Below are 18,341 nucleotides of genomic sequence, written 5' to 3' on the forward strand. Positions count from 1 at the left end.
TTACTGTGGATGAGGGAAGAAGGGAAAAGAAAAGGAGTGATGGTAGATTCTATAGAATACTTAATCTGTGTTTAAACCACCTAATTCAGGAGTGGTTTTGGTGGCATTGGGTTGATGGTTAGACTACGTGATCACGAAGGGCTCTTCCAACCCTGATGATTCTGTGATTTTGTAATCATGAAGTACGTAAGACTTTCTTTGATCCTGAATCAAAAATTTGTAAAGAAATACTAAATAATGTACTTTAAGTTATCTAAAATGTAATAAAAAATATTAATATGGGCTTGTCAAGAAGTGACCCTGTCACAGAACTATAATTTCCTTCTTTCTTGGGGGATGTGGTGCCATGAAACACAGGGCTAAAATGAGCTCCCTGCCACCAGGTCTGAGGGAGGATACCCCTGCTGTGGGACAGTCTGTCACACTGGTGGCTTGGTGCTGCCTCCTGGGCTTTACAATACCCACCTCCAGGAGCATGTAAACTCAACAAAACCCTCTGCACTCATGAAAATTGTCTTGTTTTCTAGTGCTTGAGTGAATTCGGCAATTTGAGGAAGATAAAGCTGTTGTTCTGTGGGGATAAGACCACACACGTGCAGGCTGTAGCAGGGAATGCTCTCCCTTTGGGAACAGCAAGACATCAGGTACCTTAAGCAGTGTTAGGAACTTGGCTATTTAACAGAATAGGCAGGCAGTGATTGTGGCCTCCGTTCCAAGGCTTTTGCCGTTGCCATTATTGCTTTCTCCTAAAGTGGGTAGAGTGTGGTTACTTTATTTTTCATCAGATGACCATGACAGGCTGAGAAGTTTCTGCCAAAGAGTAGCTCTGAATGGTTTGATGTTAAGCTGTGAGACTGTCTCAAGTATTGGTGCAGGTCCCTGGGGGAAATGGCTCTACAGAACATCCTATTGAGTGTCTTCATTAATAATGTGAATTACAAATTCAGGGGCTTACAAATCTTTGAGAAGATAGTCAAAATGCAGTGTTGTTTGGTCCTGGCAAATGGAAGAAATAATCAGAAGGAACTAACATGAAATTCAGCGCTGAAAAGCAAAGAGTGCCACTGCTGAGGAGAAATTTAAAGCGTGAATGCAAATAGCTAGTTAGCACTGTGACAGGAAAGGATGAAGGTGTTATATTGTTAAATAAAGTTCCATTTTTATCGTGTGATGCGTTAACATCCATAAAAGTTGCAGGTAGATATTCCAGTTCGTGTATCTGTCATGGACACGTTGCCATGTCCAGATTTGACCACCCTATCTGGGAGCCATGGAATTTGGAGACTCCAGATGAGGTTCAGAACAGAGAAGACTGAGAGAGAGAGGACACTGTATCTTTCTGATATGGAAAAAGTAATTAAAAAGAGGATAGTGTTGAGTTGTTCCAATGGAGACTGGGCAGGTTTCTCACAGTTGTAGCATTGTTCCCCCTTTGTTTATTTACTGAAGTTTCATCAGGCAAGGGCAGTGTGTGACGTGATCAAGGAGAAAACTGGCTAAAGTTCATCAGCCCTTAATATTTTACAGAGGATTATATAAAACTTCAGTGGCAGTGGTGGTTTACTTGTGTAGAATAAATTTTTTTGCTAAGAAAATTGCTTTTCCACGGACAAAGAAAAGTGCTTAGTGATTTGCTGAACTCTCCAGTCAAGGGACTTAATTTAGGAACTGAGATGGAGGGAGGAGGGAAGGGTTTTAATTCACTGATGTACTTCATTTATATATTTGTTTCCTAAGAGGGAAACAATAATAAAATCTTTTGTGATAAAGTCAGTTTGCAAGGATTACAATAACAGGGAATGTTTAACTTGAAAAGGTTTTATTTTAAGATTTATAACAATGTAAAGTAATTAAAAGAAAAATGCAAACAATATATTCAAAGTTAACATTTGGGGCATGTGTGAAATAATATATAAAAAAAATTGTTTTCACTGTAGGCTCCTATATAATAGCACTAAAAATGTATTATGGGTCAGTATAAAGGCTCAGCTAGAGTGGTTTAGTGACTGGGGAAAGACCTTCTCATGTATCAGTTTCTAAACAAACATCTTTTTTGCAAGAATTGATATTTCAAAGGATTATTTATATCAGCAGACAAGACATGCACTTCCTGAAAATGGATTATTTCTGTGTTCTACTACTTACTGCAATAGATCGTATGCTGACTTCTTATTAGATAATATGTTTAAAAGATCTTTCATTAGTCTCCACCTAGAGTACAAATTAGCTGTGCTTCTTCACTAGAACTGTGGCTGGGAAATTGAACTCAAAATCTTTCATGCAAGGAAAAAAATGTTCTTGATTATATTCCTTTCTCTGAAACAGGAACTTTTTATTACATACATTATTTGTCAAGAATATGACACATATTTCTTGCTGCATACTTGGCTGTTGGCTTTTGTCTTGGTAATGAAATACATACACACATGCTCTGAATGGATCATGACAGTGGAGTGAACTTCATTATTCCACAGAGAGGTAAAGGAATATTGGCTCACTTGTGTGGTGTTCATCATGTGGACACCATTGCTCATGGCAACGGGAGTTTGTGGAGAATGACATTATTCATTTGGAGTTTTGCCTGGCAGCCATCTCTATTGTTAGTGCAGAGCAAGTAATGTGATGATCTTGAAGGACTACCAGGGATACATACATGGATCCTGTGCTCACATCTACTGTGAAATTTCAGAGTCGTTCAATTTACTGAAACAAAAAATAGCAAGATTTTTTTCACTGTCTCCTAATTTTCTTCTTAGGCGTCACTTCAGATGGCACCCGTCTGTAATTAGAGTCTGTCCTACAGCAGACAGGGTGTGTCTTTGAAAACCCCAAACAGGGGGTGCCTCTCCTGCATCCATTTCTCTCTGATTTATTAAATCCCCCAGAAAGTGAAATCAAGTCTCAAGGTGAAGCCCTCCCGTGTGATGCAGGAAGAGGAAGGTTGCTTTGTTTGTTGCTTCTGCACTGGGATTTGAAGCATGCTGAGTTTTCCCCTTGGAAAACACAGGTGTATAAACCACTCCTAGAGTAATGGCAAGGTATCTAAAGGGTATTGGTACAGACAGGGTGATGTATGGAGGAAGAAAACTGCTAATGCAGAGCATGCTGTGTCAGATTTGCTTGAAGCTGTGTTTCCTGCTCTGGAAAGAGAAGCAATGAAGACAAAATGCTGACCTCTGTGAAGCTCATTCCTCTTCTCAGAAAATGTACTTAGTCTTTCTTTCTTGCTATTATTCTTTGTCAAGAAATTGTACCTTCCAGGTAGAGCAGATTTCAGCCTCCAGGAATAGTTGCACCAGCAAGTGATTGAAAGATATTGTCAGGAATCCACTTCACCTAAGCCCAAAACACTGTTTAGTTGTGACCATTTCACTTTTCTGCCTCTGTCGAGAGATTAAGCCTCATCACTAATAAAAAAACTAAGTTATGAATGGAGTTCTTTTAGTAATACTTGAAAGCAGATTTTTTTCCCTTTGGCTTGTTTGCTTTCTCACTTGCTCCTAATATTAATTGTTAATGGAATAACATCCTGTGTAATTACAATGGAAGCATGGTTCTACTTTTAAGTATAGTTATGAGGAGGAAATATTCATAGTGTTCTGTTTCACTTTATCTTCCTTTATAAGTGTAGCATTTAGGAGAATAGCATCCTGTGTACAGTCTCAGAATTAAAGCTTTAAATGCAACTCTGTCAATGCTAATGATTTCAATCTTTGACCTGCAGTTCTGTGTTTCATAATGTACTTATTTGTGTTTTGCAATTTGTATTTTAATTGCCTGTCGAAGAAGGTTCATGCATAACATTCTTCCTTTAAATCTTTCATTAGGTTTTTTTTTTCTTCTTGTCAGCAGAACATGGCTGAATGTTACAGCAGCTGCTTTACAGCCATAACTCTCCAGTCTTACTGCTGGTAATGACAGCCAACAATTTACTGTGTGTATTAAGTTAGGTTCTGTGTTGTTGTACAGCTGAAGTTTTTAGGAAACTATTTTCACAAATGTAGGACACCAAATGTCAGACTGACCTAATTACTGTTCTTCTCTACACTTTCTGTGGCCTTTCTTCTCTTCTGCTAGCTGGAGATGAGTGGTTTGAAAATGTTTTCTCTAGCAAAACATTCAGATGTATTATCTTGGTCTTTATGGCATCATAGTTCTCCTTTCTGGTTAGCTGTTAGCGAGGGATTGTTTTTGTTTACAAAAGTAAGTGTCAGGAGTGAGACCTGCTGGTGAGATCCATGCTCCTCAGTTCACACCAGCTGCAGAGAGAAGCGTCCCCTGAGAGTTTTTCAGGGAACCTGGCAAAAAAAATTTCCTAGGCAGGGAGTTGGGGAATAAGCTGTAGGACAGGATTGAAGCCAAGAATTCAGGAGACTCAGATCAAGTGATCAAAAAGAAAGAAGTTTATAGTGACAGTGTAGACAGTATAGATTTCTGTCCTTTGCAGGTGTACAGATTTTATCAGTCAGCATAACTGTGCTGACCCTGGCCACCAGATAACAGATGATGATCTCAAAGATTAAGGGTAGATTACTGCAGCATAAACAAAGGTGATGTGAAGTTTTTGGACAGATGGAGCAGTTTTCCTCCTTGGGGGAAACAGGTCTGAGGCCTGAAGCCCATCTGTGTGCTGGCAGCAAGTCGGGGTCGGCAGCAGCACCTGAGCCTGTCACTGAGATTGGACTCACGACCCCAGGGACAGCCTCCACCTTTGAGGCCAAGAAAGTGGGGAAAAGTGAGCACTCAAGGTCTTAAAGTGGACCCTGAGTTGTTTTTGAATCTGCATTTGAACTATTTCTCAGAGGAGCTAAGAAACCCATTGGATGAGAAGCACTGAGCACTCTTTGTGTAGTCTGCAAAATGATAACAGTATTACCAATTCCTCCTATGAACAACATCTACTTAATGCAACTATCTGTCAGTAATGATCTAGATGATACAGACCCCATTTGTTTGAGGTGGTGGATGTGGCCAGTGGTGGAGATCAGGTGAAATTACAGTTCCAGTGGGTCAGTAGCTGCTATTTCTAACAAAGATTTTTCTGATTGTTTGTGATTAAGGATTTGCTTTTTCCATTGTGTTTTTTGTGTTGGTTTTTGATGGGTTTGTGGATGGTTCTTTTGTAACCTCTTAACAATAAAGCCTGTCTAGGTTAGATTAGCTGGGTTGGTTAGAGCACATTGCTAAAAATGGCAAGGTTGTGGGTTTGATCCCTGTACAGGCCATTTACCTATGGATCCCTTTCAACCCAGAAGATTCTGTGATCATCTCACCACTTACAAGAGTTCTTATTACTGTTCAGCTTACCTTCCTGCCAGTTCAGGATTTGATACACCTTTTCTTATGCTTTCTAATGTAATTCTAAAGTGATAGAACTGTCTCTAACACATTTTTTTAAATTATTTGGGCATCAGTTGCCCAAATCAATTTCTCCAAATCTTGAGATGTTTCTTAAAATAACCATAACACTTTTTTTTTCATATATTATTAGTATAGATAAATACAAAAGAATACTTTTTTCTGGAAGCAAGTTTTCTGGAGACAGGAGTCTTGGGGTTTGAGGTAATGCAGTTACATTGCTTATATGTTATTTTTTTCAGTTCTTTTTTTTTTTTTTTTTCCTTGCAGTATTTTCCTTATAGATATCTACAGGTTAGGGTGACCCCTCTTGATCCATGTGCTGTTACATGGCAGGCAGTGGGACAGTGCTGGGACAAGAGTATCTGGGCTGTGTGAGCATCTGGATCCAGGAGGAAAAAAGCTTGCAAGGCAGCTGCAGTCTCTGTTGGTGAGTCACCTAAAAGCCAGCAATGGACCCAGTCCAGCCTGAGGCCATATCATCTCCTGTTATCCTGCTTTTGAGTTGCTCCCAAAGGTGCTAGCTGTTCTTAGAAATGTCTCCTATACAGCTAGAAGAGGATTTTAGTGTGCAGCCTCCTTGAGGGAAGGAGGTTGGTTGTCTCACTTGCACTGTGTAGGGATTCTCATTCCCAACTCTGAGATCAGTGTGGTTTGCTCAGCAGTTTCCACTATGGCCTGTGTAAATTAGCAGAGTTCCATGGCAAACTGATTAGCTGTATTTGCCTTCAAAGTCAGGTACAGAGTTCACATACTTAATTTCACTGCAATTGATAATAAACCAGGAAGGTTCATTTCTCTGGTTTTCCACAGCCTGTCCATTTTTACAACATCAAATTAAAAGTAGATGCTATCATGGGATAATCAAGTGCTCGACCTCATCAGTTTTCAGCTCCTTTGTGCTCCATTGAGAAGTACTTTCCAGTGTTTTTTCTGTCACTTCTGTACTTGAAAAGCTCCTTTCAGTGCTTCACAGATTCCACAAGAAAATATTCTTGTGCCTCTGGTGCAGACTGGGAGAATCTAATGCCTGGCTCCCCATTACCCTCCATAATAGGGTAACACCGCAAATTACAGAGCTTTAATAAATGGCAATAATGCATCTAAGAGAACATTTCCAGGATCCCAGAATGTCTTTGGCTGCATAACAGCCTCTTCAGGCATAATTTTTTTTTTTTTTGCCTTCTTAAAACTTAGCATTCATGAAATCTTTGGCCACTAGCAAATAGACGAGTTGCTTTTTGTAGCAATGGCACAGCTACAAAAGCTGTGCCAAGCTCCAGCCTCCCCCCCACCCATCAGCATGGAATCTTTTCAGGCTTCTGCATTTATCCCCAAAGACAGACATAAATGAAATATTAAAATTACCTTTTGTCCCCGCTTCCCTGCTTGTGTTTGAAGCAGTGTTTGTGCATAAGGGTGGAGTGGGGGCACTTGCTGACAGTACTGTGGAAGAACTGATCAAAGGAATAACATTCATCCACATCCTCAGCTCCATGGCAGATCACAGCCATCTCATTAACTGTGTGTCTCATCTGGTTAGCCTAGTGTGAGAGCTCTGTCTGCTTGAGTCACTCACCAGGGGAAGTCTGTGGGACCCTGAAGAAAAGCCAATTCCATCAGGAGGCTAGGCAGCAGTGTTTTTAAAGACTTTGCTAAAAAATCAGGAGAAGGTTATTGTAACTATACTTCCACTTATTCAAAATCTTTGCAACTCAGAAATGTTCTGGAGATGACCTTCACTAACTATTCAGTCTGATCTGGTGTATGAACAATGGCAGGAACAGAAAAGAAAAGCCACTGAAACTTCAGGTGCCATTTCCTTGCAGTGCTGTAATTCTTACCCTTCTTATTTGCCCACCTGAATCAATTTTGTGTTACACAAAGAAAGCCAGAGCCTGAAATACTGCAGGACATCCAGAACAAGTAAAAGCTTCTCTTTTGTGTGGAGTTGATGGTGGTGATTGCAATTCAGCAGCCTTGTTGGTCTTTTTTCCAAGTCCCCAACCGCTACAAGTGTGCACGTGGTGCTGTACAGTGGCACGTAGTGTATTTATCAGAAAGGCTTCTTTTCCTCACTGGTCATTCTTAAAACCACCCAGGCTGCTGGGTGTACACCTTATGTACAAAGCTATTTTGGGTGGGCTCTAATGTCTTTAAATCTACTTTAATCTGCAATAATATGTTAGAGTTCTAAAAAACATAGGGCTGTAGTAATCCAAATAACTTAGTCAAAATCATCTGTAACTTTTAACAGCAGACTCCTGATTTATTTGATTTGTAATCTAGGAATCTGCCTTGGGAGGAAAAAGTCTGAATTAAAGAAAAAGTCTGAATTAAAGGACTATTTTGAAAGTAAGAACCTATTTTCAGCCCAGTGGTTATGTTTCAAAAGGAATCATTTATTATCATGATGTCGTCTTCAGTAAATAATGAAATTGAAAATTTCTCCTTGAGTTTAAACTTTGCTTATGATGCTATACTGGGCTTAATTGAATCAATAAAGCAAAAGTAAGCCCTGGAAGATAATTTTCTGGTTTATATCTTTCTGTCTAAGGAGGGGAAGAAAACATTTGATAGCAATTCTCTTCATATACTGCCCCCATATGTTCTGAGAGAATTTCCACAAAGGTAGTGATGGGATTTAATGAACTGTTGTTATTCATAGGAAGATAGAATCAAAGCTCAGCAAAAGCCAGGAAACCTGAAGTTCCTCTTTTAGGGACAGTTGATACTATTTTATCTCCAATCTATCTTCATTTCTACATCTAATCTCAAAGATTATATTTTCAAGGGACAACTGTGAATGCAGATAATATCCGTCAATTTGAAAAGGTGCTAAAGTGCCAGAGCTGTTTCAAATTGTGTTTAGAGGTTGTTTTTGTTTTCTCTAGCAGTTCTTCCTACTGATAAATTGAAGGGTTTTTTGCTGCTGTGTCCAAAATCCATCTCTCCTCATGACATGAATGTGGCTCAGCTGCTCTCAGCTCTGCTGTCTTGCTTTTGCAGCACTCAGGTCTCAATCTTGTGAGACTGCTTGTGTATTAGATTTGTCTCTTTAGCATGACTTCACCTGTTCATTTGCTCCTTGGTTTTATCCTTCTGAACACCATTGCCTGCAGGACATTTCCAGAAGCTTTCATTTACTTTTACCTTCAGGATGCTCATTTGTGCTGACCCACCTGCTTAGTTTGAGTGCTGTAGATCTCCTCTAACAATAATTCAGACAGATTTCTCTTGGATTATGAGAGGTAATTATGGAAAGGAGAAGCCTTTCCTTCCGAGTCTTCGGTCTCTACCCAGCTCATCTCTTTCTCATTAATTTTCTAAATATGAGAGAAAAGGGCCTCATCACCCACATAAGGACTCATTGCTTTTTTACAATATAATTTTTTTAATGAAGTTTAGCAATGTAGTAAGAAAAACAAGAATCTGTGATGAAATTACAGTGGAAACTTCTATAAACTGAAAGTCAAGCACTTTTAGAAGTTCCTTTGTAGCTGACTCTCCACAGCTTTTTGGCTCACCATTTGAAGAATGGGGTTTTATCTTAATATTTCCCAAACAAAAATGGAGTTTAAAAATTTAATGTGATTATAGAGAGACTTGGAAGTTGAGTTTAATACAACTTGGCTGCTACCTGTTGCAGCACAATGATCATTTGAACGGGTAGTTTACATTTATCTGGGGTAAAAGTTGTTCAGAATATGGGACACTTGAGTTAAAAAAGAAAGAGTAACTGCCGTAGGCTAATGTAGCAGAGACAGATTTTACTTTCTGAATGTTGATGATTTTATAAACATTGAAATGGGTCATGGTTTTAGAATGGATAAAAGATAAAACAATGCCTTACAGAAATATTAAATGTAAAAGAGTTGGTGCATTTGAAAATACATTTTAATACGTTTTCATCATATTTGCTTAGAGAATTAAGTATATAAAATATTCCACTTTTTTTTTACTTCTTGAGAAATTCACAAAGCCTTATCAATATTCATTCAGCTAATTTGACATCTTTTACTATGCACAGTATAGAAACTGTCTTTAGGTGGAGCAACTACTAATTTTTTATTTTTGTCATTTACTTTCTTAACCTACATCGCATCCGTGCCATCTGATCAACTCCTCTTAATTTCAGTTTGCTTTACTCCTGCATTCACTTCCTCCGAGTAGCCAAGTCTGTCACTAACATTACACATACATAAATTTTAATTTTCAGGGTTTTCAAACTTTTTTTTAGGATTAGTGCCAGCTTCTGCTATTTGCTTTGAGAAGCTTTGATACAGTGTCAGGACTCACTGCAGACAGAACCTGGGGCAGTCACCAGTGAAACAAGGTAACTGAATTTATTCCCCTTCCTGGGGTGCCTTCATTGGCATCTCGGGGGTGAAGGGACGCTTCTTGCTTAACAAGACATTGAACTTCATTATGAAAAATGCAGAAGCCTAGCTCAAAGCTGCATTCAGTAGGTCACCAGTCATTTCTGGGGCTGTCACTGTGCCAGCAGCACCATGGCCCCTTTCCTCCTTTTCCATTACATCCCTGATGCCACGAGGTCAGTAGGACCTAGTCCTGATTTCTGTTGCGGGCTGTTTGCCTTGGTTTTGTATAATGTGCCCGTGGGTTTGGCACTGAAGGTCAGTTTGTCTGATGTGTCCTGCACGAGATGGACTCCTCTGTCCAGCATTCATCCGCCTCTGTTCAGTAGTTCAGCACGGAGGCTTTTACCAGTCTGGGTTATACAGAGGGGTGCAGAGTGCAATATGTGCCATTCCTTGGATTCAATTATAATGGCCAAATTGCAGCTGTTTCGGGCAGGTGCTTCCTATCAGTGTACCTACTGTGCACGTCATCCAGCACAAGTGCTTTCCCATTTTCATTTCCCTCATTTTCGTTCTGCAGGCTGTCAGAGCTTCTCTTCCCTTCTCACAAATCCTTTAGTTCCGCTGTGTGTATCACTCTTGCAGTGTAATGATTCTAAGCCCTGCTATGCAGGTTGCTTCTTTGTAACATACCATATTTGTTTCTACTGCAAGCACCTTCACATTCCTTTGAAGTTCATGTCATTTTTCCCTTACCTTGAAAATTCATAGGTGAAATTATCTCCTTCCTTCCTCTGCATGTTAATTGCAAGCAGTTATAAAAATTTTTGCTGGCTACAGTTTGAGCTACTGCTACACTTCCTTTAGTGCCGTTTTTTGTTTGTAATGTATCTTTTCCTATTAAGTATTTGCTTGCCTTTTTCTCAGTCTGTATTTTTTTGCAAAGCAAGTTTTGTGGGGTTTTACGCTCTAACTGAATCAAATTCTTTTTCTATTCAGCACAGCAATCTTTGACCAGTTGGGCCATTTTTCAATCAGCTAGCTTTTACTTCCAATATTGTTCTTTCATGTATGTTCAATGAGTCTGTGCAGTAGTTCTCAGGTGGAAGGATTTTTGCAAATATTTTTAAGTTTAGCAATTTTACCCTTCTAGCTTTTGTGATGTTTTAGGAGTCTTTGTCCTTTTAATTTTTTGACCGTAAGAACTTTACAGCTTTCCACTGTAATTACTCCCATAATATTATGCTATAATAGCTCAAGTCTGATTGTTTAAGCATCTGAGTAGGACATTTCATGAAAAAATTACTCCTACAAACATAGTTTTGTACTTGACATTTCTACACAGAAGCCACAAAACAAGAGATTAATTCTTCTCCATTGGGCTCAGTGCAGTTCTTTTATCTGTGTAAGTGATCCTATTGATGCATAAGGACTTTTCATATCGCCCATGATTGCAAGACTGGACTCTTGCCTTCATATTTTGGAGACAATTTAAGGCCTGTTCAGCAGTAGCTGCTTGTGGCATGGAGTGGAATTCATGCTGTGCCAAGCACTCAGTTTCACACAGCTTATTACTAATTCCACTCTAATGAAAACCAAAAGGCCATCCTGCTTTTCCTCTTCATTGCTCTTCCTACAAGACAACAAATGTCAGAACATCTTGTGGAATAGGAATTAATGGGGCAACATTACATTCAATTTCTTCACTTTTTTTTTTAAGGAATTGCAAAAATTATGGGTTTGCTACGGTTCCAGTCATTAGGTGGTTTTGTTAATTGCAATAAATGTTCTGAACTTTCACGTCTGAAGAACAAGGGATTTCGTTACTCAGGATTTATCATTGGAAAAATCTATCTATTCAAATATAATTTGTAAGTACTTGCCAATTATTTTGGATTTTTAAGTCTCTAATTTTTTTATCTTTCATCTGATTTACCTGCGGCAATCGCATTTTTTATAGGCCATTCACTCTACTGAGGGAAATGCTTAGGAAAGATATTGTATCTATGAGAAGCAGAGAAATCCTGCATTTTCCCAGTGATTTCTGGGACTACATTTCCTCTGTCAGTAGCAATTTAGTTATAAGCATTCTCGTTGTAAGTCCTTTATAAAAGGACATTATGTTTTGATCACTTAAAACCTGAAGTCAAAAAGGACATTAGATTTACTTTGGTAGGAATTGAAAATGTATTGTAGTAGTCAGAATCCTCAGGGGAAGGTTTCTAATAAAATCTCTGTTTAATTTATTCATATGTGGAAAGACAGTCAATATTGATATATGAAATGTCAATAAAAGTAAAAAAGTATTAGCATTCAGTGTATGTTACACTGCACAGCCTTGCCAGTTTGGATTTTTTTTCGCAAAGCATTGTTTCTCAAAGTTTCTATGTGCTTTTAAAAAAGTAATCTCTAAAGGAAAATGAAATTAGTCTGTAAGAGTCATGAAAATGGGTAGTTTAATTTTTTTTAAGCTACCATATAGAAGTGAAAGGAAAATTATCCATAATGTTTCTCATTACCATGAATGCAAATGAGGGGATAATTTTCTAACATTCGTGTGTGGGATTCACTGGCTGCCTGATGGTGGCAGAGACCACTCAGCTATTTGCTTGCTATTTTATTGTCTCTACTGCCATAGATAAAAGACAGCAGCCTAAAAAAGTGTTAAGGCAGAGACAATATGGCAGAATATTCCATTAACATGATGTCCTCTTCAGTAAACTTCTAACTTATGCATGGATTCCTGAAATATTTACCAGTCCCAAGTTCACTGCCAAATCCTAAACCAGCGGCAAAGGGAGAAGTTTTTATTTTCCAGTCAGGGCTTCCAGGATGATCTGCTCCCATAGCTCCAAACAAACCACCAGCTGTAATTCAAAACAAAATGCCCCAGGATGGAATAATTTTCCCTTGGGGCTTTATTGCTACAAAACACAGGGCACAGGACGCAGTTTCACGTTGGCTCTCTGCTAAGGAATCATTGCCTGGAAGCCATCCAGGTGTCCCCTGGCTTTGTCCTTTCTTCTCTGTCTGACCAGCTATCAGAATGAATATGTTCCTTCTGGCCTCTTGCTGTAAAACTCATAAGGCTGGTGTTGATCTGCATTGATGGAATTGTATAGTTGGGTTGGACTTTCTTAAGCGTGTTGTTTCCCTCCTGTTCAGCATAGATGTCCTTGTATTCCCCTTCCACCACAACTTCAAGGAATAAGTTGAAGAGCAACATTTGAATTCTGAAAGCTGTCACTGTATCTACTGCATTAGAAAGGTGGTCTTCTTGATACTGAAAGAAAATAAAAAGAGAAAATGCTTGTTTTCCAGTACAAAATTCCTGTTTAGAAATTTGCAATATGTTTTTTGTTGTTATTCTCTAACAATAACTTTAAATATCTCATTTGTTTTCTATATTGTCTGTGGAAAAGACTGAGTCAATTTAAGAAAATGTCACATAATTATTAATGGAATAAATGGAAACATGGGAAGCATAGCAAATTATTTGCCTATATGTCACATTACCACTGTGAGATACATTTGAGGAGTTCTAAATGTTTAGGAAAGCAGATGTTTAACTCCCAACAGCTTCTCTTCAGCCATCCTCTTTCACCTTTCTGCCCTTCTCTAGCCAGCACATATGAGACTGAAGTTAATTGAAAACTTTTGCTCACTTTCAAATGCACATTACTTCACATGGAGTACTGAGACTCATTAAGTACTTTGGCAGTTTTCCAGAGTCCCTTTCTTTCTCTGTTACTTAGCAATAAACAGAACTTTTGGGGAGGATATTAGCTTTTTGGGCTTGGTTTTGTTGGGATTTTTTTTTTTTAAAAGGAGTTTGTGCATGACTGTCTACCATTCTCTAGATCTACCACATTGCCTGTTTCTCATCTAGACCCCCTCTTTGGACGAATAAAGGTAAATATTGTTTGGTTGCACTACTACCATCTATGTTTATCTATGCCTTTCATAGCTTCACAATTCAAACAAACATTCCTACAAACACACCCAGAGGGCACACACACACACGGGCCAAACATCTTCATTATTGTTTGTGTTGCTTTATTCATCCTTCAGGTCTCCTGTAATGGCTGGAGGTCTGTTTGCCGTTAACCGGAAATGGTTTTGGGAGCTGGGAGGCTATGATCCAGGATTAGAAATATGGGGAGGAGAGCAGTATGAAATCTCCTTTAAGGTAAGTCATCAAGCCGCCTTATAGAATACTTCCTTGCTGGTGTTATCACGATGCTTTCGTTCATCTGGGCTTCTGTCTTTTTTAACTAAAATTAATTTACTACAATACTTCTTTTCACTAGGAATTTCCACAGTGCCATAAGCAAATGCTCCAGAAGCCATATAAAAACACACTGAGTGCAGCTCCCTCTGAAAACACAGTAGCTTACCACTGTCAAAGAATGAAGGTCCACCTTTTCCCTTTTATCAAGTCTTCTCCACTTACCTTTGCTCAGATGCTGCATTTGTGCTCAAGTGTTGAGCTCAGTTCAACAAGCCAACAGAGAATTAATCCAGCAGAAAAGAAAATTGAATAGTTTTTCTGTCCAGATCAACAAGTTTAATCATCTCTGGGGATACGGTCCCCTGTAGTCAGCTCAAGAAAAAGGGTAGAAATAGAGAAAGTCACAGGAAGAAAGGCTTCTTTCAATAGCAGTGGATCACTAGAGCAGCTCAGCTGCCATGAGCTGTTATCTGCAGGCCAGCTGTTCCAAAGGAAACTTTTTTAAATTGCATTTAAATTATTGTAATGGTCATTCAAGTGCTCAGGTTATGTACAACCAGCCATGTTACAGTATACCTTCATATCCTCTATGTGGACATGTGTATTGAAATCAGTTACTTGGCATTTACATGTAGAGCTGAAAGTCTTGTTACTTTCTACATGTAAGAAAAGTATTTTTATTAGTTTACTGAGGACTAACATGTCTAATTTTGAGTTTATTTTCCAGTATACCCAAAGACATAAAAATTTTACCTCAAGGTCTCTACATGCAAAGTTTTGCAAGGGCTTGATAGAGTTTCCTGACTTAGATTATTTGAGTCAAATGTGTTCGGATAGAGCTTGAAACTGAAATTGCAATTCAAATTTACCTCCAGGATCTTTCCAGCCTACTTCCAAACTCTGTCAGTGTAAAGCTCTTTAAATAAATATAACATGTCAGCCATGACTAATATCAGATATCTTGCAGCTGAGTTTCAGCTGCAATTAAAACAATGCTGAGGCCATTCTGTTGACTGAAACGTACAGTGTCACCCAGCACTGGTTTTCCAGCCTCTCTTTACAAGAGTTCCAAGAACTGCAAAATGTTTTGCATTAACTGGCTTACTCTTGTGTTTCTCCAAATAATTTTTATACTTCAGGAAAATAAAACAGGAAGGCAGGGGAAACTCAATAGCTAGACTGTATGTTTAGAATATATTGATTTACCTTCTGTCCATTTAGATTGTTTCAGAGGCAAATATAAGTAGTTACTTGTAGCTGTCACAATGGACTCTGACAGGTCACCCATGATTTTATTATCCTATTTCAAATATTCCTTTTATTCATCATCGCAAAGAATATACTTGTTGTTCTCTCCAGACTTAGTATAGAAACCATGGTAACACAACTGGAAATTGAGATACCAGACCATCCCAGTGTGTTTTGTTCAAGTGATAGATTTTTTTTTTTTGGAGGCAGCTGTGGCACACTGGGTCTCATTTCAGTCATATCTCTGGATCTGTCTCATTCGTATATAATAACCTTAGGGTCCTTGTCCTTTCTTACTAGCGTTAAAAGAAGAAAAAAATAGTCTTTAGAAATTACTGCCAAGTAGGAGTAAATTCTTATTGGAAGAATTTAAGAGATGTAAAATAAAAAAAAAAAAAATGTTGTTTGGTTTGGAATAACACAAAATTGGAAAAAATCACAGAGGTGGAAGAGAAAAAGAGAAAGAATTGAGATTTTTTATGTCAGAATCACCACAATCAGCTTGGGAAAGGTTTCTGCTTCAGCAGATTCTGCTGTAGCTATAGATTGAGTTATCTTAAAACTTATTAAATGAGGACAAGTTGGCCAGACAGTTCAATTTACCAGATCTGTTGAGAAAACTTGGTAAGATAGTGGACTTCCAAATTGTTCCAAAGTCAGTGAAAGTCAGTGAAAAAGCTGAATAACCAGACTGGTCCAGCTGCCTTGGCTTCACTTGAGTGAATCTAGAGATGACAATTTACTCTTTCTTAGAGCATCCACATCTATGGCCTGTGGAAGCGTTGTCAGACAGGTGCTGTGTGTTGATGCCACATCTTACATTAATTTGCTTGGCAAATAATTATTTGGAGTACTGTGGATGGTGACACAGCCACAAAATGTCTCAAAATATGACATATTCATTTAATAGTTTCTTAGATTAAATTTTACATAAGAAAGTATTCAGGATTTTAATTTTTGGCAACATCAGGGTCCATTTTTTTTTTAATTAAAAAGATGTATGACATCTTGCTGACAGTACTCTTCGGTGTGTGCTAGACTTGTGAAAGCTGCAAAGCACTGGAGCTTACCTGATTAATAGCATCTCTTCACAAGAACGAGGAAAGCCACTATTTGGGAAATCCTAGATTTAAAACTATTAGATTTAAATCTATTTACTACAGTTTAGGTAGTAATCACCACTATACAGAGTAGCAAAACATACTAATGTCCCGTGTTTCCTGAAGACCCTTGTGGTTGACCTTGGCTGTTTGCCAGGTGCCCAGCAAAGCTGCTCTAACCCCCCCTCCTCACGTGACTAAGGGAAAGGGAATATAACAAAAGTCTCCTGGATCAAGATAAGGAGAGGGAGAGATCACTCACCACTTACCATCATGGGCAAAGGTGACCTGAACTGGGGAAAAAACATTTTATTACTGATCAAATCACAGTAGAGCAATAAGAAATAAATGCAAATTTTAAAATACTTTCCCCCACCCTTCCCTTCTTCTCAACTTCCCTCCCAATTTTCTCCTCCTCCTCTCTCTCAGGGGAACAGGAAATGGGGACTACAGTCAGTTCATCATGTGCTGTCTCTGCTGCTCCTTCCTCCTCAGGGAGAGGAGTCCTCACAATCTTAACCTGCTCCAGCATGAGGTCCCCCAGGGGCAGCAGGTCCTCTGTGATCTCTACTCCACCATGAACCTTTCAGGGGCTGCAGGGGCACAACTGTCTCACCATGGTGTTCACCACCGGCTACAAGGGAATCTCTGCTCCAGCACCTGGGGCACCTCCTCCCCCTCCTTCTTCCCTGACTTTGATGCCTGCAGAGCTGATGCTCTCAGGGGTTGTCACTGCTCTCTCCGGCTAAAGTTGCACAGTAACTTTTCCCTATTCTTGAATCTGTTATGCCAGAGGCACTGCCGCCATCGCTGGTGGCCTTGGACCCCAGGGCATGTCTGTCCTGGAGCCAGCTGGCATTGGCCCTGTTGAACCTGAGGGAAGCTTCTGGCAGCTTCTCTCAGAAGTCACCTCTATTGCCACCCTACTACCAAAACCTGGACGTGAAAACCCAGTGCAATCCTTTGCACTAGACATTCCTTAGCCATCGTAAATCATACCAAAACAAAAATGCTAATGCTGGTTCCCTCTTCTCTTGAAGATAGTCATCTGTATCTACAGTTGTTTTATCCTTATCCATGCCAATACATTTTTTTTAATTCTCTTTATCCCTGTTTTCCAAAACACACCTCCAAGTTCATTAATCACTTTCATTATCGTCATAATCACTATTAATTCCCTCCACAGCTGTCAATCTCGGCAGCAGATAGGGAGTGGAGGAGCATTACCACTTATTAGTGCAGTTGTAATCTATATGAAGGACTGACAAATGTGGAATATTGCCAGTTTTCTCAGAATTTTAGAGGTGCTGGTGAGTATTATTGAAATACCCACAGTCATCAGTTCCCAGTTTACATGGTACAGTTTTAATATTTCCTGACAGGAAAATCCCACTTCACCTCCAGTAAATGGTTTTGCAATTTTCAGACCCATTGACTGTAGATTTGCTGTCAGTGATCCTATTTTTCAATTTTTCTTTCATTTAGAGGAACATTCTCACTGTGTGTAAAAGTTCACAGGAAAATATTGTTCTTTCTCCTTTTCTACAACTGCCAAATCTGTTCTTTTGGCTTATATTTCAAGAAGAGTGAAAAAATCCCATAAAATTTTTATATTCTTATTTTCTACAACTTTTTCAGCCCCACTGTTGTAATATATTTCTCCTGTTTGCAGTCCATCCCTCTTGCACAATATGAAGAGCACCAAGTTGTTGCTTTTGCATGCAATACTTTATATTCCTCTTCCACCAGTTTACAGTTTGTATTCTCCCTTCATTTCAATGTACCTCACTGTTTTCTGTCTTGTTACTGACTCTCAGCAGCAGTATATTTCTCAGTAAGTTTTGAAGCCTAATCCAAAGTCCATTCAGTACCCTCTAAATCCTTTGAATAATTTGCTGTATGTTTATGTTCCTTATCCCCAGCGACACATCCTCCACTGCTCAAAAATCATGAGTCTCTTACTACAGTAATTATGACTACAGTATAGCATATGGATTGGAATCTCAGTCTTGCATGCACAGTATTTACATTTTCCAGGTAGTTTCCAGGCTGGATCACTCATAAACCACAGAGATAAGGTGG

The 18,341-nt window shown here is 39.0% G+C and overlaps 1 protein-coding gene across 1 annotated transcript in view; it reads left to right on the forward strand.

Annotated features, from left to right (window-relative positions):
- GALNTL6 (polypeptide N-acetylgalactosaminyltransferase like 6) overlaps positions 1-18,341 on the forward strand; it is a 419,272-nt gene that overhangs the window by 367,246 nt on the left and 33,685 nt on the right. Inside the window, exon 7 of the mRNA XM_059470678.1 lies at positions 13,752-13,869. Within this exon, the coding sequence (XP_059326661.1) occupies positions 13,752-13,869 (118 nt within the window). The remainder of the gene's footprint in view (positions 1-13,751; positions 13,870-18,341) is intronic.

The sequence above is a fragment of the Ammospiza nelsoni genome, chromosome 4 (assembly GCF_027579445.1).
Source record: "Ammospiza nelsoni isolate bAmmNel1 chromosome 4, bAmmNel1.pri, whole genome shotgun sequence".
Taxonomy (NCBI): domain Eukaryota; kingdom Metazoa; phylum Chordata; class Aves; order Passeriformes; family Passerellidae; genus Ammospiza; species Ammospiza nelsoni.